This window comes from Crocodylus siamensis, chromosome 7 (assembly GCF_052110815.1).
Source record: "Crocodylus siamensis isolate JL-2025a chromosome 7, ASM5211081v1, whole genome shotgun sequence".
Lineage (NCBI taxonomy): Eukaryota > Metazoa > Chordata > Crocodylia > Crocodylidae > Crocodylus > Crocodylus siamensis.
Window position 1 is genome coordinate 67874370 of NC_143401.1, and position 17626 is coordinate 67891995.

A 17626-nucleotide genomic window follows, 5' to 3' on the forward strand; every position below is an offset into this window, starting at 1 on the left:
ATTCACCTTATCCCTGTGGAACAGTTATTATCCTATCTGGTTTTCAAATCAGCTCATCTCAGAACTTAAGTTATAATATATTTTGAACTTTCTCAAATGCAGGCTCATTAATCAAAAGCTGGTCCCTTTGACTTCATGATGAGAAAGTTTGGGTGAGGGTTTTTACAGAATGGAGTTAGGGAGGCTTGGGACCATTATAAACAACAAAAGTGAAACTTATGTTGTACTTTATGTCAGAAGAACTTGAAGATAGAAATAAACTCAAAATATAAAACTCTAATTGCTTTCAAAAACAAAGTCATGAAGCAATCTATAACAGCTGAAATGACACGGGACAGAAACAGAGCATCAATGAAAAATTCCTTGTTGAGTGACCAATTGCCAGAAAGATTTTTCAGTGAAATCTCTTTAGGATTAAGGGTGGTCTCTGTTCCATTCTTGAATAGCACCTTACACAGTGGGTTCCTCATTCATGACTAGGCTTTGTGGGTGTTACAGTGCAGAAATAATAAAAATAATGGCTGTGAAGTAAGTGTTCCTTACTCCAAAAAGAGCATATAAAAATATGTAGAGAAACTTTCTAGTCAGTTGGTTAATCTGAATTATCTCTGCTCTAAAAACGTAAAACCTTTCTTGCTGTGAAGGATTTTCACGTAACCTTCAAGCAAATGAACTGCTTAGATGCAGACCTGAGCTTTTGATCATTCTAGAACCAAAATGTACCTCAAGGGGACAAACAGACAATCTTTCCTGTGTTAGCCAGCATTCACTGAATTGGATCCATTTTCTTTCTCATTTGTGAAACTCACGTGTCAGAACTAGGGCTGACAAGCTATTAAAAATTAATCAGAATTAACTGTGATATTAAAAAAATAGGTTGCAATTAATCGCAATTTTAATCGCACAGTTAAGCAATAGTCAGTCGCCCCCCACCCAACAGCCTGGAGCCTGTGCATCCTGAAGCCCCTTTCCACCACCACCATACAGCCCCAGTCCGTCCCATCCCACATCCACTGTGGACTCGCCCTGGCCGGAGTGGACTAGCCAGAACCCATGTGAACAGCCCCAGCCCACCCTGCACCTGCTCCAGACTCACCTGCCCAAATTGACCAGCAGTAGCATCCAGCAGAAGCTGCAGCTCAGTGCAGAGGAAAGGTAGCCCCTCCCCCTCACCACTGCCAGGCTCTTCTTGCTGCAGCCACCACTGCCCCACTGGGCAGCCCAAAGGCAGCAGTGACGGCAGCAGAGAGGAGCTGCAGGGTAGCCCAGGTGCAGGCTCTGGGTGGCTGCAGCCAAAGCAGCAGTGAGGGGAGGGGCTGCTTTTCCCCATGCGGAGTATCAGCTTCTACCTGGCTGCTGTTGCCACTGCTCAGCATGGGCAGGTGTGTCTGGAGCAGGTATGGGTCGAGATGGAGCTGAGGCTGTGTGCACACGGCTGGTCTGGAGCTGGTCCACTCTGATGATCAAAATGATGTGGCATGATTAACGCAATTTAAAAAATTAAAGTTAATTTGTTTTTGCATAGTTAACTGTGATTAATGGCATAATCACATAAATTAACTGTGATTAACTGACAACCTTAGTCAGAACATCTTTATTGTTACACAGTAAAACCTTCCCTGGTGGTGGAAGGGAGCATGTCAGCTATTCTGAAAGAATCTACTGACTGGAGGGAATTAGATTGGGCTTGTGTGTGCATAGAAGATTGTTAAGTAGTAAAGTAAAGAGAGGGGCCAAAGGTGCATTCAAAAGGAAGATTACAACTCTGTCTCCATCTGATCTAGCTGGGATGATGAACCAATCTCTGTGGCAGATTTGGAGTGGACGAGGCTTGGTTTGAACAAAACAGCAATGTTAGTGGTCTGGGGAAGCAGCTGTACCAACTATATAAGAACTTCTACTTAAGAAAAGGCACTTAAGCTTTTTGGAACATCATATTATTAAGTGCTGGGTTGATCCTAAATACCAGCATAGGACAGTTTTGCCCCAAAATGGATTTTTCCAGTGTCACTGGCAAGAAGTGCCCTTTGGGAACAGGCCTCACTACAGTTGTCCATGTCTCTGTCACCTACACAGCAAACATCTACAATTGACTCCAATTGGGCTACATTCTGAAACCAGTTGAAAATGGAAGGCAATACAGAATACAGATTGTCTGTGTCTCAACAAAGAAATGTATCATTGTTGGTGCTCCACAATCTACTCTACCTGCCAATAAACATTTAAGTGAACTTTTTAGTGGAGTTCCAGGGACTAGCTTTGAGCACAGGTATTCAACTGAAGCCCCTTCAATACAGAAGAGAAAAGACAACTGACAGAGCATTTTTCATGAGAGCACTTCACTCTGGAAATTCTCCTTTTTCTTCTTAACTGCCAGAGGCTACCTACTGAGTATTCTTCACAGCCCAGCTTTTTCTTCAGCACCTGTAAGGATAGCTAATCAGATACAGTAAGTTACTGTTAGTTAAGAGGAGCCTGCTGAGTACTGGCAGCTCATTAAGTTTTAACAGTAGAACACTGTGGTGGCAACACGTCTCCACAGGGGTTTAGAGGGGCAGAGGTGGGCTCCGTGGGTCCCAAAACCCTGGAACAGGCCCCCCGTGGGGGAAACCTACCCCATCAGTTCAGCACCACAGGAACCCAGACTGCGGCCGCAGCTACGCAAGCCAGCGTTACGCCAGCTGTTTAATCAGTTGTTCTCTGCGTGAGGAACAGCTGGACCAATCGCGGCGGCCATACCAGCTGCTGCGCAGAAGTTTAAAAGCCCCAGCGGTCCCTGCAGTGTGGGGGAGCCAGAGGAAGAGGGAGGAGGCAAGCAGCACCCCAGAAGTGCTGAGGCTCCCAGAGCAAGGAGAAGCGGCACAGCCGGAGCAGCACTGGCGAGCAGGGCAGGGGAAATCTTTGATCCCCCTGCCAGAAGGAGGCCAAGAGGAGCACTTAGTCCCCCTGTAGGAGACAGAGCAAGGGAAGCACTGAGGCTCCCTGCGGCAGGCAGACCAAGGGAAGTGTCTGAGCTCCCTCCAGGAGGCAGAGAAGGGGCAACGTTTGAGCCCCCTGAAGGAGGCTGGGGAAAAGGAGGTGGCTCCATGTCTCTCCTCTCCCCAGGAGAATATTTCCTCTAACTTAAAACAAAAATAGGAAGAAAGAGGAAAAAAAAAAAAAAAAGGAGAAAAATCAAAGAGCTAGAGAGAGAAAGAAAGTGAGGCATCAAGGTTGGAAGTCCCCAAGTAAACTGAGCCCCACTTAGACATGAGGAGCTCCACCTGAAGCAGGCAGCAAGCGAGCCCTGTGGGGTAGAAACAACCATCATACCATCACCAATCCGCTTCGTGAGTGGACAGGGTGTAGGGGCGGTGGAGCCCCATGGAACATCGCAACGAGTGACCATGAGTACCGCTATTGTCGGGGAGCCCTTCTAAAAGGATCTCCACTGAACCCCCTCTCTTGCTACCTTAACATTAAAGTTGTGGCAGGTGAGTTGAGGGGAGGGGCTACATACCCAACAGGCCGCACTACGCATAAAGCCCCAGAGATCACAAACGCAGAGAAAATTTTGGATGGATGGTAAAAATTGAAAAAGGAAAATAATCCTAAATAGCTTTAATCTGAAAATATTAAGAGCCAAGGAAAATCATATTTGTACAATTAACTATTTTTTTGGCATTTGTAGAAAGAAGCAACAATCTAAGGAACATGCTTCAGATTTATAGGTGTGCTTCGCAAATAACTTTTTTTGGTTAACTTCAAATTAGGAGATCACAAATTCTCATCTCCCTTTTGTCTATTGTGGTAAGAGTGTGTGTTAGTAAGATATAATACTGTTGTTTGGCTGATCAATATTCAAGACTGACAGTATACATAATGGAGTTCTTTTTTATGTATACTATGGCACCTGGACTTTTTGAAGACCAGAAACCTCTCACACTTAGGAGTCTGAAACTTAAGCAACCAATATCTCAAGCTAATTACAAATATATTTTCCTACAAATTAAATCCATAAATATGTATTACTAACTACAACATATTTATGTTTACTCCAGAAAACTATATAATAAATACCTTTCAGATTCTTTCACTTCTAAAAATATGAGACTACTGCAATCAAAAAAATTCAAATTAGATCTGATAAACTAGAATTCTACATTTACAATTGATGGAAAATTAGAAAAAGACAGTTCGGCAACTCAATGTCCAGAAACAATTGCTAACATACTTGATACTAATTTCTCCCATTGCATTATTCAATACCATGAGAATATCAATGTTCGTGGTGAAGCAAAGTAAACTGCTTATAAATAAAATTGATGACCTGAAAATAAACAGAGCATGGAAGAATCCTAAAATGCAATTCATCATCTTTTACAGAAATACATGAGAGTTCAGACATTCCCTCAATCTCAGCCATCAAGTACCAAAGAAGCTATGAAACTTGATCATCAAGTCTTTATTCTGGGCCACTGGGGTTCTCTTTGTCACTTTAATTTTATTCTGTATGCAAGTCTCATAGCTGTATTTTGACACCTAACCTCACTTTCAAGAGGTCTTATACTCTCTTCTGAATTATCACATTTGTGATGTGATGCATACCCTATCATGCTTCTACAAGCCTTTTAGGGCTCCTGCTGTCCCAGTATAAGAAAGGTTAGTTATTAACCTGACTCCTCATGCAACCACACAAGGTACCCAGTGAGTCATCAAACAAATGGAAGGGTTTTTTATTAAGTGATTAAAGACTGAAGCAATAAGCCTGCAGGCAGTTCATAGTTTTTCAGTTTACATGCTTTTTCTTCATCTACTTACCGACATAGCTGCATGGTCATTGTTGCTATTCTGAGAAGAAAACCAGTAAGGGAATCAAAATAAAAAATTAAGATGTATTGTCATCATCAAAAGAAATTTTGGAAACAATAAAAGGGAAGAAAAATTTACAGAAAACAAGCAATATGTCTGCAAAATACCTCAAAAATAAACAAAAAGGTATAATTTTGACAAGATACAAAAAAGAAATTATATTGAAATAATGGCAATCAATTAGTATAAAAATTATGTTTTTCTGTGGAAATGAGCAATATGTCAAAAATCCCATAATGCCAAAGTAACAGGGCCCAACATTTTCTAAGTTGACCTTCTAAAGAGTGGTACTTACAGCAAATATAAATGGTGCATCTATTAAAAAATACTTAAGCTAAATAGTAAATGCTCCTTTAAAGACATTCAGTATGTATATTTAACATCTCTACTACAAACAACATGCTTCACTCAGACAATATTTAGGAATGGTTCAGGACTATACAAATTGAAATAAAATCTTTTCCATCAGTAATTTCTTTTTGCATATGAATTCTAATACCAATGATAAGTAGTAGCGCTGACAAACTATTTAAAAAAATTAATCTGAATTAATTATGAGATTAAAAAAAGTCACAATTAATCTCAATTTTAATTGCACAGTTAAACTATAGTCAGCGCCTCCACACCCAACAGCCTGGAGTCTGTGCACCCTGCAGCTCCTCCTCACAACCACCAACAATGCACAGCTCCAGCCCTGCCCCTGGCCTGCTCTGGACTTGCCCCAGCTGGAATGGACCAGCCGGAGCCCATGTGAACAGACCCAACCCTGGCTCACCATGCACCTGTTCCAGACTCACGTGCCCACACTGAGCAGCTGCTCAGTGCAGAGGAAAAGCATCCTCCCTCCCCTTCACTGCTGCTGGGCCCTTCTTGCTGCAGCCATGCAGATTCTGCACCCAGGCTGCCCTGTGGCTCCTCTGCACTGCCACCACTGGGTGGTCCAGAGGCAGCAGTGATGGCAGCAGAGAGGAGCCACAGGGTAGCCCAGGTGCATGCTCTGGGTAGCTGCAGGAAGAAGGCCCCAGTAGTGGTGAGGAGCAGGGGCCACTTTTTCCCCGTGCTGAGTAGAAGCTTCTGCCTGGTAGCTGCTGCCACTGTCAGCATGGGCAGGTAAGTCTGGAGCAGGTGAAGGACAGGCCAGGGTTAGGGCTGTTTGCATGGGTTCTGGCTGGTTCGGAGCTGGTCTGCTCCACTGGTCAGTGAAGTGCATGATTAATGCAATTAAAATGAACATGTTAATTTTCTTTTGCATGAATCACGTAAGTTAACTGTGCCTGACAGCCCTAATAATTAGATGTTGTAATGTAAATGTGAAATGGGATTGCTTTCCTTTTTAAACATTTTATACCATTATTGATGCTAAAGTATCACAGTTACACATGAAGTATATAATCCCTATAGCAATAAACTAAGTTGGAGACTTCAGGTCTTTCAATGATGCCACGGGTAGTTATGAAAGTAAAGCCTGAGAAGCTTTAAATAAGTACATGCCATGAACTTAGATTAGAGTTTGCTTGTTTTTTATTCAAGCATAAAATATAATTGTGCAAAAAGGATGTTTCAATATTATGTATTCAGGTTTTTAAAAATTATGCTCATATAGATACAGAAGCATGTAGCCCACATGCAAACATATACATACACAGACACACTCTCTTTCTACATTTAAAGGCTCCTACACATGCACCTAGAACAATTCCTTGATGCCAGATGCTGAAAATATGTTGCATAGCAAAGCATACGTGCCAGCATACTAGTGACCAAGCCAACTCCCAACAGGTGGTAAAACATCCCTGAGTAGAAGTGTGAACAACTATCTAGCACTCTCCCAAACTAGCACTGAAGTGATATTCTGCTGCTGTATGGTTATGTTAGGAATAGAGGGAGAAGTTGTATTGTTCCCTATGTCTTTTGTCCCTCACCACACACACACTCTCTCTCACTGAGCCATAGAAAACTATCGTTTCTAACTACAAACAGAGGGCGTTTTAAGCTCCCAGTATTTCATAGTTGGATATATATGATATTTCTAGCCTTGATAAAGTTTTATTAATAGGTTCAGTTATGAAAACTAGAGAGTTCTGAAACCATGTCTACTGAAAATGCCTTTATTAGAAAGATTAATTTTAGAACATACATTTCTTAATTTTAGAAATCACGTTCTGGAAGCAGCCATAATAAAATCAACTAAAGATTAAAATAAAATTTATGTAATTTCATTCCTACAACTCACATAAGCAAATAAATACAGATGGCCGTAGAAGTGTCTTCTGTATCTTGTTGATTTGTCTACAGGAAGGTCAGCCAAGTTAGGCAAAATTCTATTAGGGACATGCATGACGAGACAAACAAGACACCACCATATCTCACAGGAATTGTAATACCAGATCAAACTGTAGTTTACAGAATTCGGTAACCTGTCTGCACCACAGCCAATACCAAATTCAAGAAAGTCAAGTAGGAAATTACAGAATAATGTTAGGCCCTAAAACACGAGTTCTCATCTCCTCCATAGTTTTCAAACATTTTAACTAACATAACAGCTTCCTTCCATCCTATTCCATCATTTCATCTCAAAGAGAACAAAGTTTACTTTTAGGTTGACATGAAGTCACTGTTTTTATGTTTTAATAAAATACATTATACAATTGAAATGGTATACTGTATATAATCAAGACATTTCTACATTCTCTTTTTGGGAGCTAACAGTCCGTGGGCGCTTTTACACATGCATATTAATGCAAAGAAACAAACTCTGTCACTTATTGTGCTGGAGTTTATTGCTCCTGGGTGCCATGCTTACAGGTGCACCCAGGAGCGCAACACATTGAGCTGGCTCAGAGCAGCCCTGGCTGACAGAGGGTCCAGGGGATCAGCCTGCCAGCCTGGGGCTGCTCAGATCTAGCTCAGTATGCTGAAGAGGGGCTGGCTAGGGCACAAGGGTGCTCCAGTGAAGGGCTAGCTGGCAGGCAGCCCCCATGTTGAAGCACCCTCATGCCCCAGCTAGCTGCATCAGTGCCTACATGTTTGCTGCTGAGGAATTAAAAAACTCTGTGGCAGGATAGTACTTGAAGCTGATGTAGAAGCATTTAAATTATACTCCCCTGAAGGGATAGGAAGGGCTGCCCTGTAGGAGGGACAGAGTGTAGAGAGAAGGAGTGTTTGTCCCAGTAGGGACACTGTTTGCCCTGAGAGCGAGTGAAGCTACTTTGGAGGCAGCCCTCTCTGAAGTGAGAGGAGTGATGTAACCCAGCAGGCAGGACTTTGAATGAAAGGGACGTTCACAAAAGCCCAGGAAGAGTCCTGGTCTGGGACTGGATGAGAGGGCTTGTTTTCTACTGCAGAGCTAATTAATCTACAGCAGTAAACTTCTCATGTAGATGCACCCAGTATTCAATAACCATGTAGATATGTGCTTTATGGCCACTTACACCACTTGGGTGGTGTCACATTACAATTTGTCACACCACTTTACATGCTAAACTACCTTGGATTGAAGCTGGCCACCACAAGCACCTGCAAGGAAGGAGAGGCCTCCTTTCACAAAGCTATAGACACTGTACATTAAAGAAATTTCCATACTTTGAGCTTGGGGGGAGAAAATGACAACAGAAACAAACCCAGCCACTTAATATTAGATTTAAAATATCCTTACCTACCTAACAGTATATCATCGCTGTTCTTTGATCTGCTTTGCAAACAATCAAATAGTTGGGCTACAGAAAGAGACATAACATCTCAAACTGTCTTAACACAATTAGAGTGACTATATACACCATACGGGGAAATTCTCTTTACTTGACTTCCCATTGACACACTCAAGACTATGATGAATCAATTCTATTTATTAATAAGAATATATTTTGCCCATAAGCATTATCCCTAAGTAAAGTAATCATGCATTAGCTAACAGCAGCAGGGACAAGCTAAAACACAGTGAGATGAATCCAAGAAAGTCAGACACTGGAGTAAATGTTCTCCTTATACTCTGGTATAATTAATACTTGGCTGATCTTACTCCTGATCTAAAACTGTATGAACTACAATCATAATCCAATCCAGTAGGTGTGCATTCATCTTCAAAAATGGCTGGTCAGACAAAGGAATACAGGAGTTGGGACATCAAACATATGGAGTGAAAAATAACATGGAATGTATAACACCCTTGAATGAGCATTAGCTTCAGTGGGAGTTCAGCCAATCAGAGTTCACTGGTGTTTTTATGGCAAAAAACCCCTAATTTTTTAATTTAAACAAAGCTTTGAATTTAAATTTTCAGACAGCCTCCAGAATGACAAGTTACGTAAGCTGCATAAGCGTTCTCTGTGCATCAGTGGATATGTCCATCCACACTAACTTAGAATGACCATTTGAAAATCTGGTCCCATTGTAAAAAATACAGTATTAATGTTTCCTACTTGTAATCTAGTTAATAAACAAGTTTTGAAATGCTGTTTCATTTTCTCCTTTGAAACTAAAATCATAAACAGAATTTTACATCTATAGCATAAATAATGATAGAATGCATCTGTTAGCATGTGAAAGTCTAAAAACCTACCTACCACACTACAAGAATAACTTAAAAGCTATTTTATTCAAAATCAGAGAAGAGCTAAAATTTGCAGGATTCTGTTAATCTAAAATCAAGCTCCATTTTGTACTTACAGGCAAGTGAGTAAAAACTTGAAATGTGCTTCTTAAGAAATTAATCAGGTCCATTAAGTATCCACTCGCTCTTCCATCTGGCTCAGACATGGTCCAGTCATAATCAGCAAGCTGAATAAATTCATCGATTTTTTGGTTAAGTTTGGTGTATATCTCCCCTTCTGCAGCATGCCTTGCATCCTAAAAAAAACATGTAATTATTGGTATTTTAAAACTTTACCAAAAACAGAGAGAATCTCATTCAGGACTATATCATTTAAAACAGCACTTGGCTTTTTGTGAGTCAAGAACTATTAACTAATTTTTATATCCAGACTATACCTTGCAGCTTGAAAGTATTCATTTTCCTGTAGCAATTTAACTGAATTTCTAGTATCAAAATATCAACACATCAAAGTGTATATGTATTTTCAGATACTATGAAGAGGTATACTATAAAAGTACTTATATCCACGAACACCGCATGCCCCCTGAGGCTGGGGGGGCATGGCGAGTTCTCGCAGGTGGCGGCAGCGCTGTTGGTGGTGGGAACATGGTAGTGGCAAGCAGGGAACTCCTGCAGGTGGCCACAGCGTTGCTGGCCAGGGGTGGGGGAGAGGCAACCAGCAGCTGGTGACCACCTGTAAATGCTGCTGGGCGTCAACAGCAACCAGCAGCAACTACAGACCACCCACAGATGCCGCTGGAGTTGGGGGGAGAGGGAGTGGCAAACAGTGACTGCCCACAAGTGCCACCAGCAGTGTCAGCGGTACCTTTTCACAGGGGGTGCACCACCACGCTCAGGGGCATGCACATGTATCCGCATGCACCCGCTAAGCATCGCCAATGCTTATAGCTCAATATGCTTGTAGAGGTGTATTGGTTCTCTGTTGAATCATCCAGGGGAGAGGAAATCTATCAGATTACTCTTTTGCATAGTGATAATCTTCAATTTGTGTCTTGCTAAATTATGACCAGGCAGAAAAATTATTTGACCACCCATAAAGAAAAAACTAATTCTGAATTATCATACCTGTCATGGTCAAAATTCTAGCAATGATAGGATTTTATGTAGTAATGCCCTAAATTATACTTTTGATGTATAAATAGTTCTCATTTTTATAAATGACAGTCCTAATTACAACACTCTAGGGCTCAGAACATATCACCCACTATCCATGTCTCTGTTCTACGCAGTATCCATTTCCCACCACATCAATCATAAATATTCTAATTTTACTTTGTAGGAAGAGATGTTCATGGAAGTAACCTGAAAACCATACAGTCAGCCAGATCCTGATGCAGAGCTAAACCTTCTAGTTCATTTTGTAACTGGACATCTCTCAGATAAGAATCAGATAAAAATTTTACACACTTGAATAAATAAACCCTAATCTAGCACATGTAGGGAAGAGAGCAGTCACTTATCCTAGAGTTACTCTTACTGTTCAACATATGTAGCTGCCACAGATTCTAGTCTCATGTATTCCATGCATTCAAAAGCAGATTTTTTCTTTTTAACTCAAGCATCCCTGAGGCCACACCTGTCCTGACTGCTTTTTTACCTCCTGCCTTAACAGTCATTTAGTTTCTTCACTAATAAGAATAGCAAAGGAAAGTATGGCTGGAAGGGACCTCGTGAGGTCATTAACTTAGCCCTTTGCTCAAGGCAGAATCATTCCTGACTAAATCATCCCAGCCAAGTGTCTATCTAATCTGCTTTTGAAAATTTCCAGGGACGGAGATTGCACAAGTTCTCTAGGTAGCCTGTTGCAATGACTGACCACCGTCAGTCAGAACATTCTTTTTAACCCCCAACCTAAATTTCCCTTGCTGAAGTTTGATGCCATTGCTCCAGTCCTGTGCTCTACCAGCACAAAGCAAAGGTTATCTTCATTATAATCACTTTTCAAGGTATTTGAAGACTGTTATTAAATAACCCCTATGTCTTCTCTTCTCCAGACTAAATAATCCTAGTTCTTTCATCTTTTTCATAAGTCATGTTTCCAAGGCCTCTAATTATTTTTGTTTGGACTCTTTCCAAACTATCCACATCTTTCTTTAAAGTGTGGGACTCAAAATTGGACAAAGGACTCAAGGTGTGGCAGTGCCAAACACAGTGGACAAGTCACTTCCCTTGATTTGCAAGAGACATTCATATTAATACAATCTGGTATGCTGTTGTCCTTTTTTGCAACACTTATTTATATTTAACATATGTACTACTGTAACCCCATGCCCTTTTTCAGTATTACAACCTAGCCAATTATTTCTCAGTCAGTACTTGTGCATGCAATCTATGAAAAAATTATTATTGTATGAGAACCCCTGATTTGCAAGGACAGAAGACAAGTTCTGGAATTTGTGTGGACAACACATCTCAAAAAAGCACCACTGGAGGATAAGTGTATATTCTTCCTTCTTCACGAGATGGCTCACACAAGTTGAACTCTTGAGCCTGTTTCTGTTCCACCTACTAGACATGTGAACTGACGCAGCCACTCAACCAAAATATAAATCTTGTCTCAGGACAGCAGTCCTATTCTGCCCTGGGGAGATAGATAGCTCTCCTATTCTCTCAGTGGGGAGCCTTATGAGCCATCATAGCATATTAGCAGAGAGCTGCCTGTAGACACACTATAGGAAATAGTAGGTACAGGGATGCTCCTATTCCTGCTCATCCTCAGAGCTTAGCTGTCTGGTTCAGAGATATGAGATGTTTCTGTCACTCTGGGCGCAACACAGAGGAGATGCATGCCTATCTGATCAGTACATCTTTTGGAAGGAGGATGGTACAAAAGAAGTGAAGCTTCCCACCCACCTTACGCTCAACAGCTCGGTGGTTAATGTCATATGCCCAGAAACTAAGTGGAAGATTTAGCTCCTAGGTCCTCCACATCTGTCAAAGCTGGTCCACTGAGTTGAAAGGAATGAAAGGGTCATGGGAATGGAAGGCCAGCATGCAAGATGGATCCCAGCACTACAGCCATGGAGATGTGGTTGCCTAGGGTGGGACAGGGATAGTTCTGGATTTTGAAAGCCAGTCCCAGCTGGCTGGTGAAAATTGAAACAAGAGTCCCAGAATCACAGGGCATAGGGTGCCAGCTGCAGTCCAGCAGGGAGGCAGAGTGGAGTGGTACACTAGGCAGCTCCACCTCTCTGCCAAACTGTGCCTATGCCCGTGCCCACTGGCCTCTGTCACTACCTGAGGCAGTGCTGCTAACGGGAGGGGCAGTGTCCCAGATTTCCTTACGGTCACCCTAGGGTTGCCTAGCCTGCTGGCTTCTGCAAACAGGTTTTGCTCCTCAGCCAGCCCTCCCAAATAAAACACAGTTCTTATGCAACAAGCCAGCAAACAAATAAGCAAACAAAACCAAACCCTTTTGCTCTATCCTGGGCACTAGGAGGGGAGACTTTTCACTCTGGCCCTAGAACAGAAGCTTGGCCACTCTATATAGCAAGCTGTTCCGCTCACAGCTCACTTCTTTCCCTATTCTGCTCACTCTGTCCTAGTGGGGCATCCCTGTTTATCCAAATGCCCCACAGCTGGGTTCTCTCAACAGGGCTGACTTTTCTCTTCTGGGGAAAGACTGCCCTGTTACAAGCCCAGAGAGGATAAAGTGGTTGAAAAGATATCTTGTGAGCTGAGAGATGTAAAAAAGTTCAAACAAGCCAGAGAAATTAAAGAAGGTAGGGTTACTATAAGGATTTTGAAGCAAAAGAGGAAGGTGTTGAGATAAAGGCAAGGATGGGTACCATGATTTCTTCTTCTTTGGGATTAAAAAATAATGGGAATAAAGCTCCTTGTCCCTGAATTCTGGGGGTACTCTTTCTACTACTCCTAATTAAGTAAGAAAGTCTACCTCTTGCTTTAACAGTCTTTCATGAGAAGAGTACCTGAAGAGGGACTGGATGCAAAGGAAAGGATATTGGAACAATTTGATTCTGGATGGAATACTCTTCCCTCAGTTATCTCAAGTAGTCATCTGATAAAGGTTGTTCTAGTTCAGCCTTCTGGATATAGGAAAATCAGTTGCTAAATGGAAGGTTGGATGAGGTTAGGTTTAAACGTGGTACATACAGACAAATGATGCTTGCATTGAAACTGATTCCTCTCCAGTGGTCTAAACCACAAGTCAGCAGAGGAAGAAGCCAAGGGCCACTCAGTAAAATCTTTGCCTCTTCCAGGGGGAACCTGAGGACCAGTGTTGTTGATAATGCACAGACTACAGACTCCACAGATGTCACTGTTTTCTTCACTGGATTGGGATATACAGAGTCAACTATCTCAGGGTTGCTTTAGAATCTCTTACAGTATGGAGTACTTCATCTGTACCACTACTAAAGCACTTGTTGCCTTCAAGAAGGAGGTCCTCAGTTGTAACCTGTCCCTCCTTTGGGATTCTTGCTTCTACTAATTGCCACAGCAGCATGCACGGACTGGGCTGCAGTATAAGATGCATGTTACTGTTTAGAGAGCCATTTGGACTGTGAGCTGGTCCTCTACCATGAAGTATTTCAGTATCACATTGTAGTCTCACAGAAATCACACCATGAAATTGGAAAGCTGATCTCAGGAGTTGGGAACTGCACTTTTAGAGGATATCTAGTATCATCACTCTCATCCAGAAGCTTGCTGAGATATTTCTTAATTCTGAAGAGATCTAATTTCCTTGGATCTTTTCCACTGCTGCTTGTATTTGGTGAGCTATAGTAACCCACTCCCATCACCAGGGTCCGTTCCTGCTTGCAAGTCTCTGGCTTCCTGCTCATATCCTTTTACTGAATTTCTCCATTGCATTCGTAACCTTAAGAAGGGAACTTAGCTACTTGCATGTGAATAAAAACAGGCTCCTACTTAATAGTCAAAGTGATGATGCATACAAGATAAGAATTATATAGCATATGACTGTCAACCTCTTATTTCAAAAACAATGTGACAGGGCTAAAATATATGATTTGACAAAACATGTAAGATTTCAAAAAAAGTTTAAAAAAATAAGAACACACTTTATTTAAACATACCTGTACACTCTCAATGTGTTTATAACAAGGTAGTGATTTCAGCACATAGTGTGAAATACAGTTTTGATCACTACACCTATACATCCCTTGTTTGCTCCAGCCAGTGTCATTTCCACTTATCCAGCTCCACAACAATTCTGTCCCACCCTAACATTTTAGTCCCACGTCTACACCTTGCTTCTTATCTCATAAGCCTCTTCTGTTATATCATCACTTGACACTAAACAAGGTGAAATACCATTTTGCTTAAAGTGTATTGAACGTAACTGGTGGATATAAGAAAAAACTCATCAAAACAAAACAGGTAAGTGTGCACAAATATTTCAGATATATTCTATTAAATTGTCAATTTATATAGATATTCTGGTATATAACTTTAATTGTATTATATTACTCTTTACATATTTTCTTGAACTAAATACAAGACATCTGATTTTTCATTCATTAGCAGCTTTTTGCCCACTCTTTGCTTGGAAAACTTTTACGCAAGGGAAAATACATTTGTTGACTGTGTAAAACTGTCAAAAGAAAGATCATTTTGAAATAACGTTTTTATGATCAAACAAATTTCAAGGGAACAGTTCTCCTAATTTGACACTTAAGAATCTAGTAACTTGTTAAGAAGTCAAATACAAGATTATACTGACATGAACTTTCTGCAGTTTGACATGCTTGTAAATCATTATTTGGTGATAAACCCCTTTTTAAACTTTTGAATTTAATTCATAACAATCTATAACAATGAGACCTACAATGAAGTGCACCTACTGAGGCTTTGCAGGATTGGTGGTTAATAAAAAAATAAAGATTGATTTTCTGATTATTTTTTCTCTACTATCCACTAAATGGATCAAAAGGGCTAGCACAGGTTTATATAAGCAGTAACAAGGCCAGTCCTTCAGATTTTGCCTCCAATGGAACCCTCACCTATTTTGCTTTGACCATTTTTAAAACAGTGATAGTATCCCACAAATGTTTCAGCAACAAGTTTTGCATTTTTTAGATTTTTGGGAGCTTCCAATATTTCCTTCTCCCACTGAAACAGTAAGGAGGATGGGGGAGGTCAGTTTATTTAATGGCTCATTCTCCCAAGACATCAATTTCCCCAGGAGGGTAGTTTCAGGCACCAATACTTCTGCTCAAAGGGAGGTCATCTTCAAGGATTGTAGAATTCCATCTTGCCATACTTCTCTTGAACATTTAAGTGGAGCCATTAGAAAGACTAGTGCTAAGACACAGTTTTTCGCATACTGATTACACCCAGCATCTTCATCTGGTCTGACTCAGATGCAACCACTTACCCAGTGTCACTCTCTGAATAAATTAAGTAAAATGTTATATAAAAGTTTTATAATGGGAGATAAAAAGGCAAACACTTAAGTAATTTAGGATGAAATAATGAGTGCCAAAGATTGCTGTTTGAAAAAATAACGTGTAATCAGAGGTCCTTATAAAATGATCTTACAAATTGTTTGTGGGATCAATATTAATAAAGAAAAAGAAATCCTTAAGAACTTAAATGTAAGGGACCTGATATTATTTGCCTCCAGGAGATGTGATTAATAGTATTATAACATACCAAACTGCAGGATGGATGGCTGAATTAGTGAAGTACATAGTTTTTCATTAAAAAAAAGGAGAAAAAGGATTAATCATAAAAGGATTTTCTACCACAAGCAGAGCATGTTCTGTTAAAATTGGGTACACCATAGAAAAATAAGAGTTTTAAGTCATGCTGAGGAGAAAAGAGAAACCATAGAGAGTGGTTATAAACACTTTGTTTCTACTTGCAGTTAATCCTGTAATGTTTTTAGGTGCCTGGATACCACAGTGATAGACACAGTATGAGCACACAGATAATTAGGCGTGGTACATTTAGCTCCATATATACAGAAGAAGTAACACCGTTGTTGTCTGTATCTCAATCAAAAAAGTGATAACAGTATACATAAAATGTGGTTCAGTCATTTCATTCAAGGGAACTCCAGGAACTGGTCAAGTGATAGTGCTTAGAAAACTAGTACCCACCCTGATATACCTAGGGGGGAAAAAAAAGGATGGTGAAGTAAAAAATAAGAGTGAAAAAATAAGGCAGTGCTGCCTTTTTGAAAAATAGGTAAAAAGAGGCCACCCCATTTTTTTAGTTTACACGCATGGTCTTTCCTCACTGGAAAGAAATATTTTAAAAAATTACCAGTCGAAATTGGTATTAACATACCCATTCTACTTCAGAGTTCAGGCAACAGACTTCCTGGGCAGGAAAGTCCAGAAATATAACTGAAACAGTTGAAAACTGTTACTGAGGGGAGAGAAACAGGACCAAAACAGAAGAAGCCTATGACTCACAATTTTCCATACATAATTTCCCATTATTTCAGGATTTCTTTTTCACCCATCCAACAACAAATTAGGATGATATCTTTATAGTGGGCAGATTCAGAAAGCCTTAAGATTTAGGAAGGTTCCTCCTAAAGAGCTCCCATACACATATGATCCTTGTCAAACTCCACCATGACATGGCCTTCGTGAATGAACTAACGAAGGAAACTTTAAAAAAAATAGAGTTAGGACCAAATAAAAAAAATGGAGCACTTTGATCAGTCTTTACTTCTCAAAAGCTAGCAAGACTTCACAGTATCTCCTGAGGCAGAAGGAAGAGGTATCATCTCATAAGCAGTGGGATGAATTTAGGCTGAGAGGGCTAACACCTCCTCTTGTCTGCCAACATTGTAAAGATGACACTGAACAAACTGGTTTTACTGGGTGCAACTACACATGCAAATAACGGGAGAATGAGCCATTAAAGAAACTGACCTCCCCCATCCTTCTTACTGCTCTGATGGGAGAAGGGAATTTTGGAAGCTCCCAAAAATCTAGGGGAAGATATAGAACTTGCTGCTAAAGCACTAGTGGGATACTATCACTACTTTAACTAAAGGCCAAAGCAAAATAAATGAGGGTTCCATTAGTAAGCACATGTAAATTACTCTACATTAAGGTGACCCAGGCATACAGCTACATGTACAGGGATTCGGGAGCAGATTTGCTGCTCATAACAGCAATTTGCTTCTGCAACCCCCCAGCCCTGCACTGGTTCCCTGCAGCA

At 40.8% G+C, this 17626-nt stretch overlaps 1 protein-coding gene across 9 annotated transcripts in view; it reads right to left on the minus strand.

The window, feature by feature from the left end:
• Window positions 1-17626, minus strand: part of EXOC6 (exocyst complex component 6) — a 166313-nt gene that overhangs the window by 57873 nt on the left and 90814 nt on the right. For 5 of the 9 annotated variants that reach the window (XM_090058751.1, XM_090058748.1, XM_090058745.1 and 2 more), the window contains 2 exons: window positions 9517-9696; window positions 4801-4830 (listed from right to left, as the gene is read on the minus strand). In XM_090058751.1, the coding sequence (XP_089914877.1) occupies window positions 4801-4830; window positions 9517-9696 (210 nt within the window). The remainder of the gene's footprint in view (window positions 1-4800; window positions 4831-9516; window positions 9697-17626) is intronic. The other 4 variants (XM_090058750.1, XM_090058749.1, XM_090058747.1 and 1 more) reach the window with 1 other exon arrangement.